This window comes from Salvelinus namaycush, chromosome 13, assembly GCF_016432855.1.
Source record: "Salvelinus namaycush isolate Seneca chromosome 13, SaNama_1.0, whole genome shotgun sequence".
Classification (NCBI taxonomy): domain Eukaryota; kingdom Metazoa; phylum Chordata; class Actinopteri; order Salmoniformes; family Salmonidae; genus Salvelinus; species Salvelinus namaycush.
The window spans coordinates 8,613,204-8,629,026 of record NC_052319.1 but is presented as its reverse complement, the minus strand read 5'-3'; the positions used below and the strand labels follow the sequence as shown (position 1 = coordinate 8,629,026).

General features: G+C 45.5%; 1 protein-coding gene across 1 annotated transcript; it reads right to left on the bottom strand.

Moving 5' to 3' along the window:
* Nucleotides 1-158: 158 nt before the first annotated feature.
* On the bottom strand, nt 159-6,367 carry LOC120057748 (villin-1-like). Its single transcript, XM_039006227.1, has 13 exons — nt 6,330-6,367; nt 5,974-6,109; nt 4,998-5,151; nt 4,822-4,922; nt 4,575-4,712; nt 4,209-4,367; nt 3,815-3,994; nt 3,529-3,674; nt 3,217-3,361; nt 2,071-2,259; nt 1,803-1,871; nt 1,329-1,481; nt 159-1,190 (listed from the first exon to the last, which is right to left on the bottom strand). The coding sequence occupies exons 1-13, from the start codon at nt 6,365-6,367 to the stop codon at nt 1,077-1,079; spliced, it is 1,722 nt and encodes a 573-aa protein (XP_038862155.1). The 3' UTR covers nt 159-1,076.
* Nucleotides 6,368-15,823: the final 9,456 nt, after the last annotated feature.

Here is a 15,823-nt window from a genome sequence, read left to right as displayed (position 1 = left end):
TGATTTATACTGTTACGGAACAGAATTGTTTTTTAAAAGCAAGGGAACCGGTTAATAACTGTATTTTACCACACTTTGCTATTTCATTTCACATCCAATTTTAGTTATTATGATTTGCTGAAGGTATTGAACTTACACAAAGTGGGGAATATTATTTATTGACTGCCATTCAGCATGGCATCTGAAGGGTCTTCATATAAAGACATATTAATCTGTGTTTATCCAACATAGCAAAAACTAAATACCGCAGTAGTTATCCCCATTTGACAATCTTGAATTTCATTGATACATTAGATCTAAACATTTATATTATAAAGCATATGAAGTAACTAATCTTTATATTTCTACATTACAACATATAACTAAGCCTTTGCGGTCCTCTGAATATTGGCATTACAAAGATACATTTTAGATACATTTTCAATGTTAAGGCTCATTGTGAAAATAAAGTATAGAACCAATATCATCTCCTGCTTAGTCTTAAATGCTTGACATCTACATTACATATCCAGGTAGAATTCGGTGACACAAGTAGCAATTCAGGGGGAAAGTGCTGCTTATTGTGCCTATGATAAATCTCAGATAACAAAACGTATATAATTATTCCTATCACCTACACTTTTTCTCTTCATTGTTTAAATTACAACAGCAACATTTCAGAAAAAAAAAAAGCCTAAGGCACATTAATTTGATAACCAACCTACTGTTAGCCAATCTGAGAATGTGTGAATGAGTGAATTGCAAGGCTAGATGACAAAACATGAGGGGCCTAATTTTGACACCGCAAAAAGCAGTGCTAGTGTTAACCATGTCTGATATTCTCCCCATACTTTTGTTTTAGTGGATCTAATTTGGAATGATGCAGTCCACGCAGGGGAAATATTTTTTGAGTTTAAGGATGCACGAATAACGGTGCAAATTCAAGATACAGAATTAAGATGTATAGTTCTTGCATTCCAAACTCCCTATGAAATAGATTCCCAGGAGAGTATTTGAGGAGATACAGTGTGATTTGACAACAGCACGCTGCTATTTTACGCTGTCAAAATGAGACCTGAGGTGTAGATATTCTTCTCCTAGAACAGACCCTTCTCTTTCTTCAGATGCTGCTGCTTCCAGGTGGGCATGGAGTAGAACTCTACCCGGGACACACCCAGGATCAGAGCAAAGTCATCATTGGTCAGATACTCCTGAAAAAGATCGAGGTATGGTATAGTACATGTTAAAATAGATGAGTGACTGACTACAATAATCAGGAATTTAGCTGACAGCTACACTGAAGTACAGACTGGCGAGAGACCAATCATGGAGATCCATTGTTATTTTACCTCCTTCTTGGTGGGGTCAACCCCATCGGGCAGGTCCTCTGTCTGGCGGTTCAACAGCTTGTCTGCGGGGAAGGTGGCCCCAACGGTGGGGGACAGCAGTGATTCTCCAATGCTCTTGGAGTTCTTTTGAGTGGAGTTGGATGTGGTTCTGTCCTGTAGCCATAAACAGACAACAGACCATTCATTTAACCAGAGCAGGCCATAATATGTGACTGTGGTTTCTATGATGATACAATAATTGTTTGGATTTGACTTGCCTAGGTTAGAACACCTGGTCAAATGGTAGCTAGACCTTTGGGAACTTCATTGGTGGACATGTTTTCTAATGCATATTAACATTAACACGTAAATACTGTACATTTCCTTTGGATTGCATACTGTACGTTGCACTGTGCATTTGTAAAGAATGTTTACATGAGAACTGTTTCGTAAATCAGGTGACGTGAGTGGGCTTGAGAGAGATTAGAGACTCACCACGGTGATCTGGATGATGTCGGTGGTGTCCCCAAGCTCAGCCTTCAACTCCTGGTAGGATTTCCCTCCCTGTAGATATACAAAGCAAAGCAGCTTGTTTAATTCAATCTTTTGTGCCCTGAGTAAAGAGACTTTGGTAACACTACCTGAAGCCAAGCGGTGAAATGCATCATTATGCAGTTAGAATGCATTGTTAGGCTTGTCAAGACCCTCTTACAATATGTATTATCATCTCATAATTATCCTGACTACAAAGCATGCTACATACACTCCACATGTGTGGGTCCCAGGCGTGGAACCAGCCTGTGAAGGTGGGAGGCTCAAAGCCCTGCTTGACCAGCACGATGGGGGTGTCCACATTTCGACCACCTGGGTGGGTTCTCAGGTACTCATGTGCCGTGGGGACCACATTCTCCTTCTCTATTTGATTAGCTCCCTTGCCCAACCACAGGAACACCTGAGGAGGAAGAGGACCTCCTGTGTTTTAAAAGAACCAAACCTCCAGATCGTAGATTGATGGTAGTGCTGAGCGATTAACTGAAATGTCTTTTATTTTTCGTTTTTTTAAAACAACCAATTGACTGACAGCGGTTCAATTATTTTAATTCCATTTTTTTTTTTTTTTTCTTCTTCTGTGAGCTCAATGCGCACATTGCACAGTTTCTCTAGAGATAAATCAGTTCTAGCCTCAACTGTGCGATGTAGTAGGGAGTTGAAGTTTCCAACAGTCCAATAATCTACCTAGTTTAGTGCACAAAGCGTGATAATTAACTACAATGACCATAATCTTTTCCGGTCTGTGTTTCTTTTAGCCTGATACGGAAGGGACAAGAATGCGCAATCGTGAGGGCATATAGAGAGCAGCTGTTGCTTCGCGAGGCATCTCTACCTGAAAAAAACATTATCAAAGTGATTTATAGTTGGTATTCAGCAGTCATAAAAGTATGCCTTATTTACTTTGAAGATCTACAAAATAGTGATTTTGTCAGACAGCATAGGCAATAGAGATGAGATGATGACTTGGAATGAAATAATAAAGTGTAACAATCAAATAAAACATATGTAATATACACTTCAACTGAAATATTTTATGAAGTAATGTGAATAAATTATGGTTAATAAGGGAATAAGTAGTATCGAACAGCCACTACCATCACAGAACTTTTATTCATTGTTTTGTTCTGTGTTACAGCGTTCAACCCAAATAATCGAAAAACGAAATGGAAAACCGTGATTATTTCTTAATAATCTAACTGAAACCAAACCAACCCCAAAAAGCACTAATCGCTCAGCACTAATTGATAGAGACGACCAAAGGACAGTACAGTAGTATCCTGCCTGAAGACCAAACTGAAACAACGGGGAAACACAGCACATCAGTTTGGATTCCAGGGTTAAAAAGACAGGTATTCACCATATCCCAGATGTCCAGCAGCATGATGTCATCTTCGTCCAGATCGTCCTGGTTAAAGTTGGTGACCTCCATGGCCAGGAAGCGGCCTGTCTGATTGGAGCACTCGAAGAGACGTGGGGTGATGTTGTTGTGCTCTTCCTGAAACCTTGGTGGAGACCACAGACGACCCAGGCAGAAGGCATCAGAAGGGGATGTCATTTTCAGTTACATTGTACTAGACAGTGTTTTGTTGTCTAGTACAATGGGTTTATGAATAAATTTAATTTAAACCCGCTAACTGAGTTCAGTTGAATAGGGCCCTTAGTGTGGTACCTCTTGCTGTTGGCATACTGGGTCTTGCCTCCCAGATTTACCCAGAAGTTAGCCGTCTCCTGGCCCTCTGCGATTACATGTTTTTCCCTCCTGGAGATGATGTCTGCCAGGGATTTGCCCATCTCTCGCTCATCACCACTACAGCCCTGCAAGGGATAAGAGTCATACCTTAGTCGCATAACTAGGTACAGCCCTTGTACTCTCCTCATCAGTGCTTAACTGGAGAACTGTTACATTGTCAAACCTGGATTACAAGTTTATGGCATTTCTCTGAAATGGTGCTTACCTTTCCGTACCACAGATAGCAGCAAGTGTCAGTGCTGAGCACAAAGACGTCGTTGGAGTTGAGGGACGAGGAGCGTGCTGGCACTTCGATGGCGCGGGTGTTGAACTCGTTGGTGCCGTGGATGTGGAAGAGACGAACTGCCGGCTGGACATGTGTAGAGTTGGCCCTGGAGCTCCCCTCCTGCAAACCATGATTACAATCTTGATGATGAGATAGGATAACATTCATGATGGGATTCCAATCACCAAGATGGAACCAGATGATGTCAAACGTAATTTGGACTTTTTAATTTGTCTCGTAATTGAATAAGATCTATGTGGTCTCATATTTCAGTCACCTCTTAAGATGAATTTCTTGAAATCCCTTTGACAAAGGAATACCATGAAGCGCCTACCTCATAGACCACCATCTTGCCCTTGAATATGGCCATGAGGTGGAGTGGTTCTTTCCCCATGGGCACTCGGACCTGAACTGGCTCACCGTTGTACTGCTGGTCGATGTTCACGGCTTGGAAAGCAGAGGCAGCCAGCTCCCCGGTGCTCGCATGGCGACCCTACATTGTACACATCAAACACACCATAGTTACTGTACCTTTCTGCATAAGGTTGCATGGAAAGCAAACAAGACAGAGACTAAGTCATGGAATTAAGCTCTGCTCATATAAAACATTTCTGGTATTATCAAAGCTTGATTGCCAGGCAGACAGAGAGCTATGCCGATAATGCCAAAGAGGGAATGTTGGATAGGAGGGTGTTCTGACCTGCCATATGTATAGTATGTAGTGACTCCTGTTGCTGACTTCATATTTGTAGAGGATGAGATAGCAGTCGCCTCCGTAGAAGTGGCCCAACCACTTCCTGTCCACAGGCACCAGTTCACTGTCCTCTAACCTCCACACCTGATTGGAGGAAAATGGGAAGTGTTGATTTCCATTGGATATACAGTTTAAAGGGGAGGATTATGAATAATTATTTTGTCAAAGCTAGTTATTACAGGTTGTTACCAACCTCTGTTTCGCCTGTTCCGTCATCGACCATTTTCTGCTGGGCAGCCACGTCAGGCCTTGCATGCATGGAAGTAGCATCAAACTTGATCTGCTCAACCTTGGCTGCATTGTCAAGAAAAAACATTTAGAGATACCAATGTTGGCTCATTCAGTGTTTTTTTTGTGTGACTTGCTCACCAATTTTGCCTGGACTGTTTGTGGTCCCCATCCCTACAGTCTGACCCTTCACGCTCCACCTCTGGAACAGCTGCTTGAACACGGCAGACTCAGCACCATCGTTCACCGTCTCGACGTAGGTGGAGATAGGGTAGCCCTTCGCCTTCTTGTATGCCTACAATTACAAGATGCTTTTTAGTTGAATACAGAGGGGTCCTAAAATATCACTCCCCTCCCTTTAAAAAATAATTATATATTTTTTTACCCCCTTTTTCTCCCCATTTTCGTGGTATCCAATTGTTAGTAGTTACTGTCTTGTCTCATCGCTACAACTCCCGTACGGGCTCAGGAGAGATGAAGGTCGAGAGCCATGCGTCCTCCGAAACACAACCCAACCAAGCCGCACTGCTTCTTAACACAACGCGCATCCAACCCGGAAGCCAGCCGCACCAATGTGTCGGAGGCAACACCGTACACCTAGCGACCTGGTCAGCGTGCACTGCGCCCGGCCCACCACAGGAGTCGCTAGTGCGCGATGAGACAAGGATATCCCTACCGGCCAAACCCTCCCTAACCCGGACGACGCTAGGTCAATTGTGCGTCGCCCCATGGACCTCCCGGTCGCGGCCGGCTGCGACAGAGCCTGGGCTCGAACCCAGAGTCTCTGGTGGCACAGCTAGCACTGCGATGCAGTGCCCCTCCCTTTTTTTAAAAAGTATTCTTAAATTAGGTTGGTAAAGAGATATTGGTGTCAGAGAGAGTTGAATTGGTAAGTGATTGTGTGTATCTGTGATCCAGGACCGGAAGACGTGTTTCAGGTATTCAGGTGATTTTTAGGGTTAACTTGTTTAATTATCTGGTATCTGGGTTGTACAAAAAGGGGGGGAGGAGGTGATATTTTAGGGCCCCCCTGTATTCAACTAAAAAGCATCCAGGGGACAGCAAAGGGATATCAAAAGCATTGTGAAACTAAAACGTGTCAAGAGGTGCAGCTCACTTCTGCTTTATCCAAAGACTCGGACCGTTCTGTCTTGGAAGCCTTCTTTCCTTTCCAGATAAAGATCCTTATACCACCTTGATCCAACAGATAGCAATCCTGTGAAATTAGTACATTTAGATTAGATGATGTTTCACTTAATACAATTTAATTTATCGATGCCTCTACTGCCAACTAAAGAGGTTTAATGTTTGCCTAAATGAGTGTCAGCACTGCATTATTCATTGCTGCACAATTCTTGTGTGGCATAGTCAGAATATCTGTTGAGCTCTACTTTAAAAATCCACCTTTCCAGAAATAAGTCTCTCACTGTTGTCGCTTGTTATACCCCCCTCAGCCCCAGCTGTGCCCTGGACTCCATATGATGATTGCCCCCCATCATCTTCAGAATCATACTGTTAGGTGACCTAAACTGGGATATGCTTAACACCCGGCCGTCCTACAAACTAAGATAGATGCCCTCAATCTCACACAAATATCAAGGAACCGACCAGGTACAACCTTAAATCCAAGTAAAATGCACCCTCATAGATATCATCCTGACCAACTTGCCCTCTAAATACACCTCCGCTGTCTTCAACCAGGATCTCAGCGATCACTGCCTCATTGCCTGCGTCTGTAATAGGTCCACGGTCAAACGACCACCCCTCATCACTGTCAAACGCTCCCTAAAACACTTCAGTGTGCAGGCCTTTCTAATCAACCTGGTCCGGATATCCTGGAAGGATTTTGACCTCGTCCCGTCAGTAGAGGATGCCTTGTTGTCTTTAAAAGTGCTTTCCTCACCATCTTAAATAAGCATGCCCCATTCAAAAAACTAGAACTAAGAAACAATATAGACCTTGGTCACCCCGGCTTGACTGCCCTTGACCAGCACAAAAACTTCCTGTGGCGAACTACATTAGCATCGAATAGCCCCCGTGATATGCACATTTTCAGGGAAGTCAGGAACCATATTCACAGTCAGATAGGAAGCTAAGGCTAGCTTTTTCAACAGAAATTTTCATCCTGTAGCACTAATTCCAAAAAGTTTTTGAACACTGTAAAGTCCATAGAGAATAAGAGCACCTCCTCCCAGCTGCCCACTGCACTGAAGTTAGGAAACACTGTCACCACCAATAAATCTACGATAATCGAGAATTTCAATAAGCATTTTCTACAGCTGGCCATGCTTTCCACCTGGCTACCCCTGCCCCGGCCAACACTCTGCACCCCCTGCAGCAACTTGCCCAAGCCCCCCCCCCCCCCCCACTTCTCCTTCACCCAATCCAACAGCCATGTTCTAAAAGAGCTGCCATCTGGATCCCTGCAAATCAGCTGGGCTAGACAATCTGGACCCTCTCTTTCTAAAATTCACAGCCAAAATTGTTGCAACCCCTATTACTACCCTGTTCAACCTCTCTTTTGTGTTGTCTGAGATCCCAAAAGATTGGAAAGCTGCCGCGGACATCCTCCTCTTCAAAGGGGGATACACTCTCGACCCAAACTGTTATAGACCTATATCCATCTTGCCCTGCCTTTCTAAAGTCTTGAAAGCCAAGTGAAAAAACAGATCACTGACCATTTCGAATCCCACCGTACCTTCTCCGCTATGCAATCTGGTTTCCGAGCTGGTCATGTGTGCACCTCAACACGCGCAAGGTCCTAAATATTCACACCCACCATCAATAAAAGACAGTACTGTCAGCCGTCTTCATTGTCCTGGCCAAGCTTTCGACTCTGTCAATCACCGCATTCTTATCAGCAGACTCAATAGCCTTGGTTTCTCAAATGACTCCTCGCCTGGTTCACCAACTACTTCTCAGATAGAGTTCAGTTGTGTCAAATCGGAGGGCCTGTTGTCCGGATCTGTGGCAGTCTCTATGGGGTGCCACAGGGTTCAATTCTCAGGCTGACTCTTTTCTCTGTATATATCAATGATGTCGCTCTTGCTGCTGGTGATTCTCTGATCCATCTCTACGCAGACAACACTATTCTGTATACATCTGGCCCTTCTTTGGACACTGTGTTACAAACCTCCAAACAATCTTCAATGCCATACAACCCTCCTTCCGTGGCCTCCAACTGCTTTTAAATGCTAGTAAAACTAAATGCATGCTCTTCAACCGATCGCTGCCCACACCCGCCAGCCCGACTAGCATCACTACTCTGGACGGTTCTGACTTGTGAATAGTGGACAACTACAAATACCTAGGTGTCTGGTTAGACTGTAAACTCTCCTTCCAGACTCACATTAAGCATTTCCAATCCAAAATTAAATCTACAATTGGCTAACAATTTTGCAACGAAGACTCCTTCACTCATGCTGCCAAACATACCCTCGTAAAACTGACTATCCTACCAATTCTTGACTTTGGCGATTTCTTTACAAAATAGCCTCCAACACTCTACTCAGCAAATTGGATGTAGTCTATCACAGTGCCATCCGTTTTGTCACCAAAGCCCCATATACTCACCAGCACTGAAGAGACTCAGCTTGTCACCGGTCCATAATGATCAATTATTGAAGCTGTCCTGTGACCAAGGCCTGCGCTCTAGTTTTAATGAGATGCGCCTGTCCACATTCTGGCTGTTCAGCAGTGGAGAATACCTGCAACTCTGCGAGATGGCAGGGAAGATGTTAACCCCCTTTCATTCTACCTACTTATGTCAGACCAGCTTCTCCTCTCTGCCTGCAATAAATCTAAATAAATCACATCTGGGGTGTCCCTGGCACAAAACAGTTGGCTGGCATATACTGTAGGCTATGGCCTAGGCTATACGAAGAGCATGCTCGGCGGACAGGGCCAAGTTATATTTCTAAAAAATATACTTACCTCCCGAGTTTTGCACTTCTGGGATGGTGTATATAAAACTAGAATACACTGCATAACACCTAAAATGGATAGGTTTTCCCAATCTGAGCACCGGCTTGCCCTGTTCTTGCTGATGTAAACCCTTTTGTGCTGCCTAACCAATGACTATGCTGTGTATGGTGGCAGGAGGAGAGTCAATTTGTACAAAAATTGCAATATACTGTATGTGTGTGCGGACTAGGCCTATTGCTGTCCTGTTCAGCTTGAGAGAGAGCGTGAAGATGGAAAGGAGACCGGAGGTAAGCTTGCTATTGCTAGAATTGACTTTAATAAAAACAATATGTTATGTTGCCCATATGAAGCTATTTATCAGAGTATTGACCTCACAAAAGCCATTTTCAAGTAATTTACAACATTACTATGAAGCAGAAACTGGTGCTGAAAGTAGGCTAACTTGAGAAGACCTAATCCTTTCAAAAGTCTAATTTAAATTTAAATTTAGGCTACTAACAACAAGAGGCTTTGTGTTGTAACCTATTTCTTCCTATTCAAGAAATAAGAGGTAGGCCTACCTGTCTGACAGACTAAATTATAGTCTACTATCCATATATTTTATCTGCCAATTCATTCAGTTACCATGCACTCCTTAAATATCTAAGTGTCAGTGAAGAGCTTGGTGTGTTTAGTTAAAACCAGGGCATGAATTTAAGGGTTATGTGAGGGTATGTGGCTTTTGTTAATGTAACGTTCGTCTTGTGTGAATGAACGGACCAAGGCGCAGCAGGTGAGGAATACATACTAATTTATTGAATGAAAGACGAAACACTGACAAAACACTAGAACAAACTACAAAACATAAACGAAGGCAACAGACCTGAAACAAACGAACTTACATATAGACGAAGAACGCACGAACAGGAACAGACTACCTAAAATGAACGAACAAACGAAACAGTCCCATGTGGTAAACACAGACACAGGAACAATCACCCACAAACAAACAGTGAGAACAACCTACCTTAATATGGCTCTCAATCAGAGGAGACGACACACACCTGCCTCTAATTGAGAACCATACCAGGCAAACCATTAACCCACATAGAAAACACATAACATAGACTACCCACCCCAACTCACGCCCTGACCAATTAAACACATACAAAACAACAGAAAACAGGTCAGGAACGTGACAGAACCCCCCCTCAAGGTGCGAACTCCGGGCGCACCCCTAAAACTCAAGGGGAGGGTCTGGGTGGCATCTGTCCGCGGTGGCGGCTCCGGCGGTGGACGAGGACACCACTCCCCACTGTCTTTGTCCCCCTCCTTAGCGTCCTTTGAGTGGCGACCCTCGACCACGACCTTGGCCTAAGAATCCTCCCCAAGGCCCCCACATGATTTAGGAGGTAGCTCAGGACAGAGAGGTAGCTCAGGACAGAGAGGTAGCTCAGGACAGAGAGGTAGCTCAGGACAGAGGGGCAACTCCGGACAGAGGGGCAGCTCAGGACGAATGGCAGCTCCGGACTGAGTGGCAGCTCCGGACTGGGTGGCAGCTCCGACTGGGTGGCAGCTCCGGTGGGGGCAGCTCCGGACTGGGTGCAGCTCGACTGGGTGGCAGCTCCGGACTGGGTGGCAGCTCATGACGAGGGCAGCTCATGACTGGGTGGCAGCTCATGACGTAGGGCAGCTCATGACTGTAGGGCAGCTCATGACTGTAAGGCAGCTCATGACTGGAGGGCAGCTCATGACTGGAGGGCAGCTCATGACTGTAGGGCAGCTCATGACTGTAGGCAGCTCATGACTGTAGGGCAGCTCATGACTGTAAGGCAGCTCATGACTATAGGGCAGCTCATGACTGTAGGGCAGCTCATGACTGTAGGGCAGCTCATGACTGTAGGGCAGCTCATGACTATAGGGCAGCTCATGACTGTCTGGCGGCTCTGGCAGCTCCTGACTGCTGCGGCTCTGGCAGCTCCTGACTGGCTGGCGGCTCTGGCAGCTCCTGACTGGCTGGCGGCTCTGGCAGCTCCTGACTGGCTGGCGGCTCTGGCAGCTCCTGACTGGCTGGCGGCTCTGGCAGCTCCTGACTGACGGACGGCTCTAGCGGCTCGGGACAGACGGCGGCGCTCTAATGACTCGTGGCAGACGGATGGCTCTAATGGCTCGTGGCAGACGGATGGCTCAGATGGCGCTGGGCAGACAGATGGCTCAGATGGCGCTGGGCAGACGGATGGCTCAGACGGCGCTGGGCAGACGGATGGCTCAGACGGCGCTGGGCAGACGGATGGCTCAGACGGCGCTGGGCAGACGGATGGCTCAGACGGCGCTGGGCAGACGGATGGCTCAGACGGCGCTGGGCAGCAGGCAGCTCAGACGGCGCTGGACAGACGAGCAGTGCAGGCGGCTTGAGCAGACGAGCAGTGCAGGCAGTTCAGACGGCGCTGGGCAGGCAGGCAGCTCAGACGGCGCTGGACAGACGAGCAGTGCAGGCGCGTTGGGCAGACGGCCGACTCTGACCTGCTGAGGCGCACGTAGGCCTGGGGCGTGGTGCCGGAACTGGTGGTACCGGACTGGAGACACGCACCTCAGGGCGAGTGCAGGGAGAAGGAACAGTGCGTACAGGGCTCTGGAGACGCACAGGAGGCTTGGTGCGTGGTGCCGGAACTGGTGGTACTGGGCTGGAGACACGCACCACAAGGCGAGTGCGGGGTGCTGGAACTGGAGGTACTGGGCTGGGGCGGAAGGTGGCGCCGGATAGACCGGACCGTGCAGGCGTACTGGCTCCCTTGAGCACTGAGCCTGCCCAACCTTACCTGGTTGCATGCTCCCCGTAGCCCGTCCGTGCGGAGAGGTGAATAACCCGCACTGGGCTGTGTTGGCGAACCGGGGACACCATGCGTAAGGCTGGTGCATGTACACCGGCCCGAGGAGACGTACTGGAGGCCAGATATGTAGAGCCGGCTTCATGGCACTTGGCTCAATGCTCACTCTAGCCCGCCCAGTGCGGGGAGGTGGAATAACCCGCACCGGGCTATGCACCCGTACAGGAGACACCGTGCGCTCTTCCGCATAACACGATGTCTGCCCGTACTCCCGCTCTCCACGGTAAGCATGGGAAGTGGGCGCAGGTTTCCTACCTGCCCTCGCCACACTACCCTTTAGCCTCCCCCCAATACATTTTTGGGTGAGCCTCTCGGGCTTCCGTGCTAGAGCGTCCCCTCATAACGCCGGTTCCTCTCTCCGGTTGCCTCCGCTCTCCGAGCTGCCTCCAGCTGTTCCCATGGGAGGCGATCCTTTCCAGCCAGGATCTCCTCCCATGTTAGCAACCCTTGCCGTCCAAAACATCCTCCCATGTCCATTCCTCCTTCGTGCGCGTCTCTCTCTCCCGTTACACCGCTGCTTGATCCTTTGTTGGTGGGTGATTCTGTAACGTTGTCTTGTGGTGAATGAACGGACCAAGGCACAGCAGGTGAGGAATACATACTAATTTATTGAATGAAAGACGAAAACACTGACAAAACACTAGAACAAACTACAAAACAATAAACGAAGGCAACAGACCTGAACAAAAACGAACTTACATATGACGAAGAACGCACGAACAGGAACAGACTACCTAAAATGAACGAACAAACGAAACAGTCCCATGTGGTAAACACAGACACAGGAACAATCACCCACAAACAAACAGTGAGAACAACCTACCTTAATATGGCTCTCAATCAGAGGAGACGACACACACCTCTCTAATTGAGACCATACCGGCAAACCATTAACCCACAAGAAAACACATAACATAGACTACCCACCCCAACTCACGCCCTGACCAATTAAACACATACAAAACAACAGAAAACAGGTCAGGAATGTGACAGTTAAAGAAAATACACTACATGACCAAGATACACATCTCATTCCAAAATCATGGGCATTAATATGGAGTTGTGCCCCCTTTGCTGCTATAACGCCTCTACTATTCTCTTCTGGAAAGGCTTTCCACAGATGTTAGAACATGCTGCGGACTTGCTTCCATTCAGCCACAAGAGCATTAGTGAGGTCGGGCACTGATGTGGTCGATTAGGCCTGGCTCGCAGTCGGTGTTCTATTCATCCCAAAGGTGTTTGATGGGGTTGAGGTCAGGGCTTGTGCAGGCCAGTTAAGTCCTTCCACACCGATCTCGACAAACCATTTCTGTATGACCTCACTTTGTGCAGGTGGGCATTGTCATGCTGAAACAGAAAAGGGGCTTCCCCAAACTGTTGCCTCAAACTGGAAACACATAATTGTCTAGAATGTCATTGTATGCTGTAGCGTTAAGATTTCCCTTCACTGGAATTAAGGGGCCAAGCCCGAACCATGAAAAACAGCCCCAGACCATTATTCCTCCTCCACCAAACTTTACAGTTGGCGCTATGCATTGGGGCAGGTAGCGTTCTGCTGGCATCGGCCAAACCCAGATTCGTCCGTCAGACTGCCAGAAGGTGAAGTGTGATTCATCACTCCAGAGAATACATTTCCACTGCTTGAGAGTCCAATGGCGACGAGCTTTACACCACTCCAGGCGACGCTTGGCATTGCACATGGTGATCTTAGGCTTGTGTGCGGCTACTCGGCCATGAAAATCCATTTCACGATGCTCCCAACGAACAGTTATTGTGCTGATGTTGCTTCCAGATTCAGTTTGGAACTCGGTAGTGAGTGTTGCAACCGGGAACAGATGATTTTTATGCGCTATGCTCTTCTCCACTCGGCGGTCGCGTACTGTGAGCTTGTGTGGCCTACCACTTCGCGGCTGAACCATTGTTGCTTCTAGATGTTTCCACTTCACAGAAGTGAAGTGAACTTACAGTTGATCGGGGCAGCTCAGCAGGGCCGAAATCTGACGAACTGACTTGTTGGAAAGGTGGCATCCTATGGTGATGTCAAGTGAAAGTCACTGAGCTCTTCAGTACAACCATTCTGCTGCCAATGTTTGTCTATGAAGATTGCATGGCGGTGTGCTCGATTTATAGCCGAATCCACTAATTTGAAGGGGTATCCACATACTTTTGTATTTATGGTGTGGCTAAATGCATAGGCTTGTTAACTTAAGATTTTGGAAAAAAACGTTGTACCTGATTATATAATGTACCTGATTATATATGCAATCTTTAACGACACTTTAATCCGCAATGCTTTATGCTAGAAACAAGCTGTAGAATGCTGGGGAAAGACATGACTCCAATGCATATGACATTCGAGGCTGCCTACAACGTTATATAGCCGATGAGGAGACAAAAAATGTACTTTGCTTGGGAAGTAATGGTTCTGTCACTATCAATTGACATTCAACATTTCAACAGACTATTAAACAACATACTGACTCTATATCAGTCAGGGCAACAGGTAGCCTAAGAAGGAATCTAGGCTATATTATTATGATTTCAAGGCTATAGCCTCCTTTTAAGAAGTAATTGTGAGAGCATTTGTGACAAGCTACAGGCTGGCAGGAGCATTCAGCATTTCATCAACACATCATCAACAGTACTATCAAAACATGCTTATAAATGTAGCGTTTAGGCAAAATAAAATAACTTTATTGGTATTAAATAATAATTAAACAAAAAATGCCTTATTAGGCTTTGCAGTCACTCTACAGTGCCTTTTAATTCACTTTTAGAAACACGAGTTTGGCCAGTCGTTGGTTTGAGGATCATGTGGTGAGCTATGCATGCCTAGTTCATTCATTTAGCCTAGCAGATGCTCTTACAGTATATTCCCATGCCCTAATCACAGTCAACACAAATGTTGTGTGTAGCAACAATATTGTGGACTAAAATATATTAATTAGGAAAATTATAGTTTCCCAAATGAAAAAAAAGTTAAAAGTGCATACCTGATGATATGAGGTGGCTGTGTTAAACAGTGAATTGCTTTTTCGCAAAATCATTGATGATCGATACTTATGTTACAACTGGTTTGGTTGCGCTAAATGTTTACCGTTGATATACAACTTTAGCATTGTTCCAAACTTAGACTATCCTCTTTTTTAACAATAGCCTTTATAAAAAATCAAAAGCTGCAGGATGCGCTCATTCGTTGTCATGCTCAGTTGTGGTATTAAAAGATTTGCTTCTCTCCCTTTATAAAGGCCTTTTTTCTCAGACCACAAAAAATATGATTCATGCAGTGCTTTATTCTAATGGATATCTGTTCACCCTTGTCCGCGAAGGTCTACGAATCCACAACCTTCTGGCTACTTTGTAATGCTTACAATACGAATAACAGTTTCATATCTAAGGCTTTGGTCTGTCCTAGGAGTGAGGGTAAACTGTAGGCATGTTAACTGCTATCCACTTTATGTTTCAGTTATTTGTTTTTTACAAGCTGTCGGAACGGTAAAAATATATTTTACGAAAGGAGGGCCATCTATTTTCATTTCAGAGAAATCCATTTTCCCCATGTGTCCTCATTATAAATAACATACAGTCCCTTATCACTGCATTCCCGTTTGAATAGATTTTGAAGGGAGTGGACCTTCTTGCTTTGCCTTTTCCTCTCTGGTTTTGTCAACATAATCATTTGATATGAACAAAAATTTTACCGCAAAGGACAGACAGCTAGCCAGCTACTGTTCAAATGTTGATTAGTGAACAGGTTAATTAATTGAATGCAGATGGTTGTGTAATTTTCACTCACTTCCTTTTTTATGTATTGAGAAATATGGTTATATATGGTTATATAGTCAAATAGGCTACCTATATTGGCCCCAAAGATAATAGATTCCTTGCAGAAGGATTCTGCTTCCACGTGCAAATCTGTTTACTTCTCTGGTGTAGCAGGTAAAATTACTGTGCTGGTCCTGTTCACGGTTTGCAACGTGTAATACCGTGTAGTTCTCTGTGAGAACGATGTAGTTACATAGATGTACTTTTTACATTTTTTGTCATTTAGCAGATGCTCTTATCCACAGCGACTTACAGTTAGTGCGTTCATTATAATTCGCTACAGTGCCTTCATAAAGTATTTATACCCTTCACTTACTCCACATTTTCTGTTACAGCCTGAAATCAAAATGC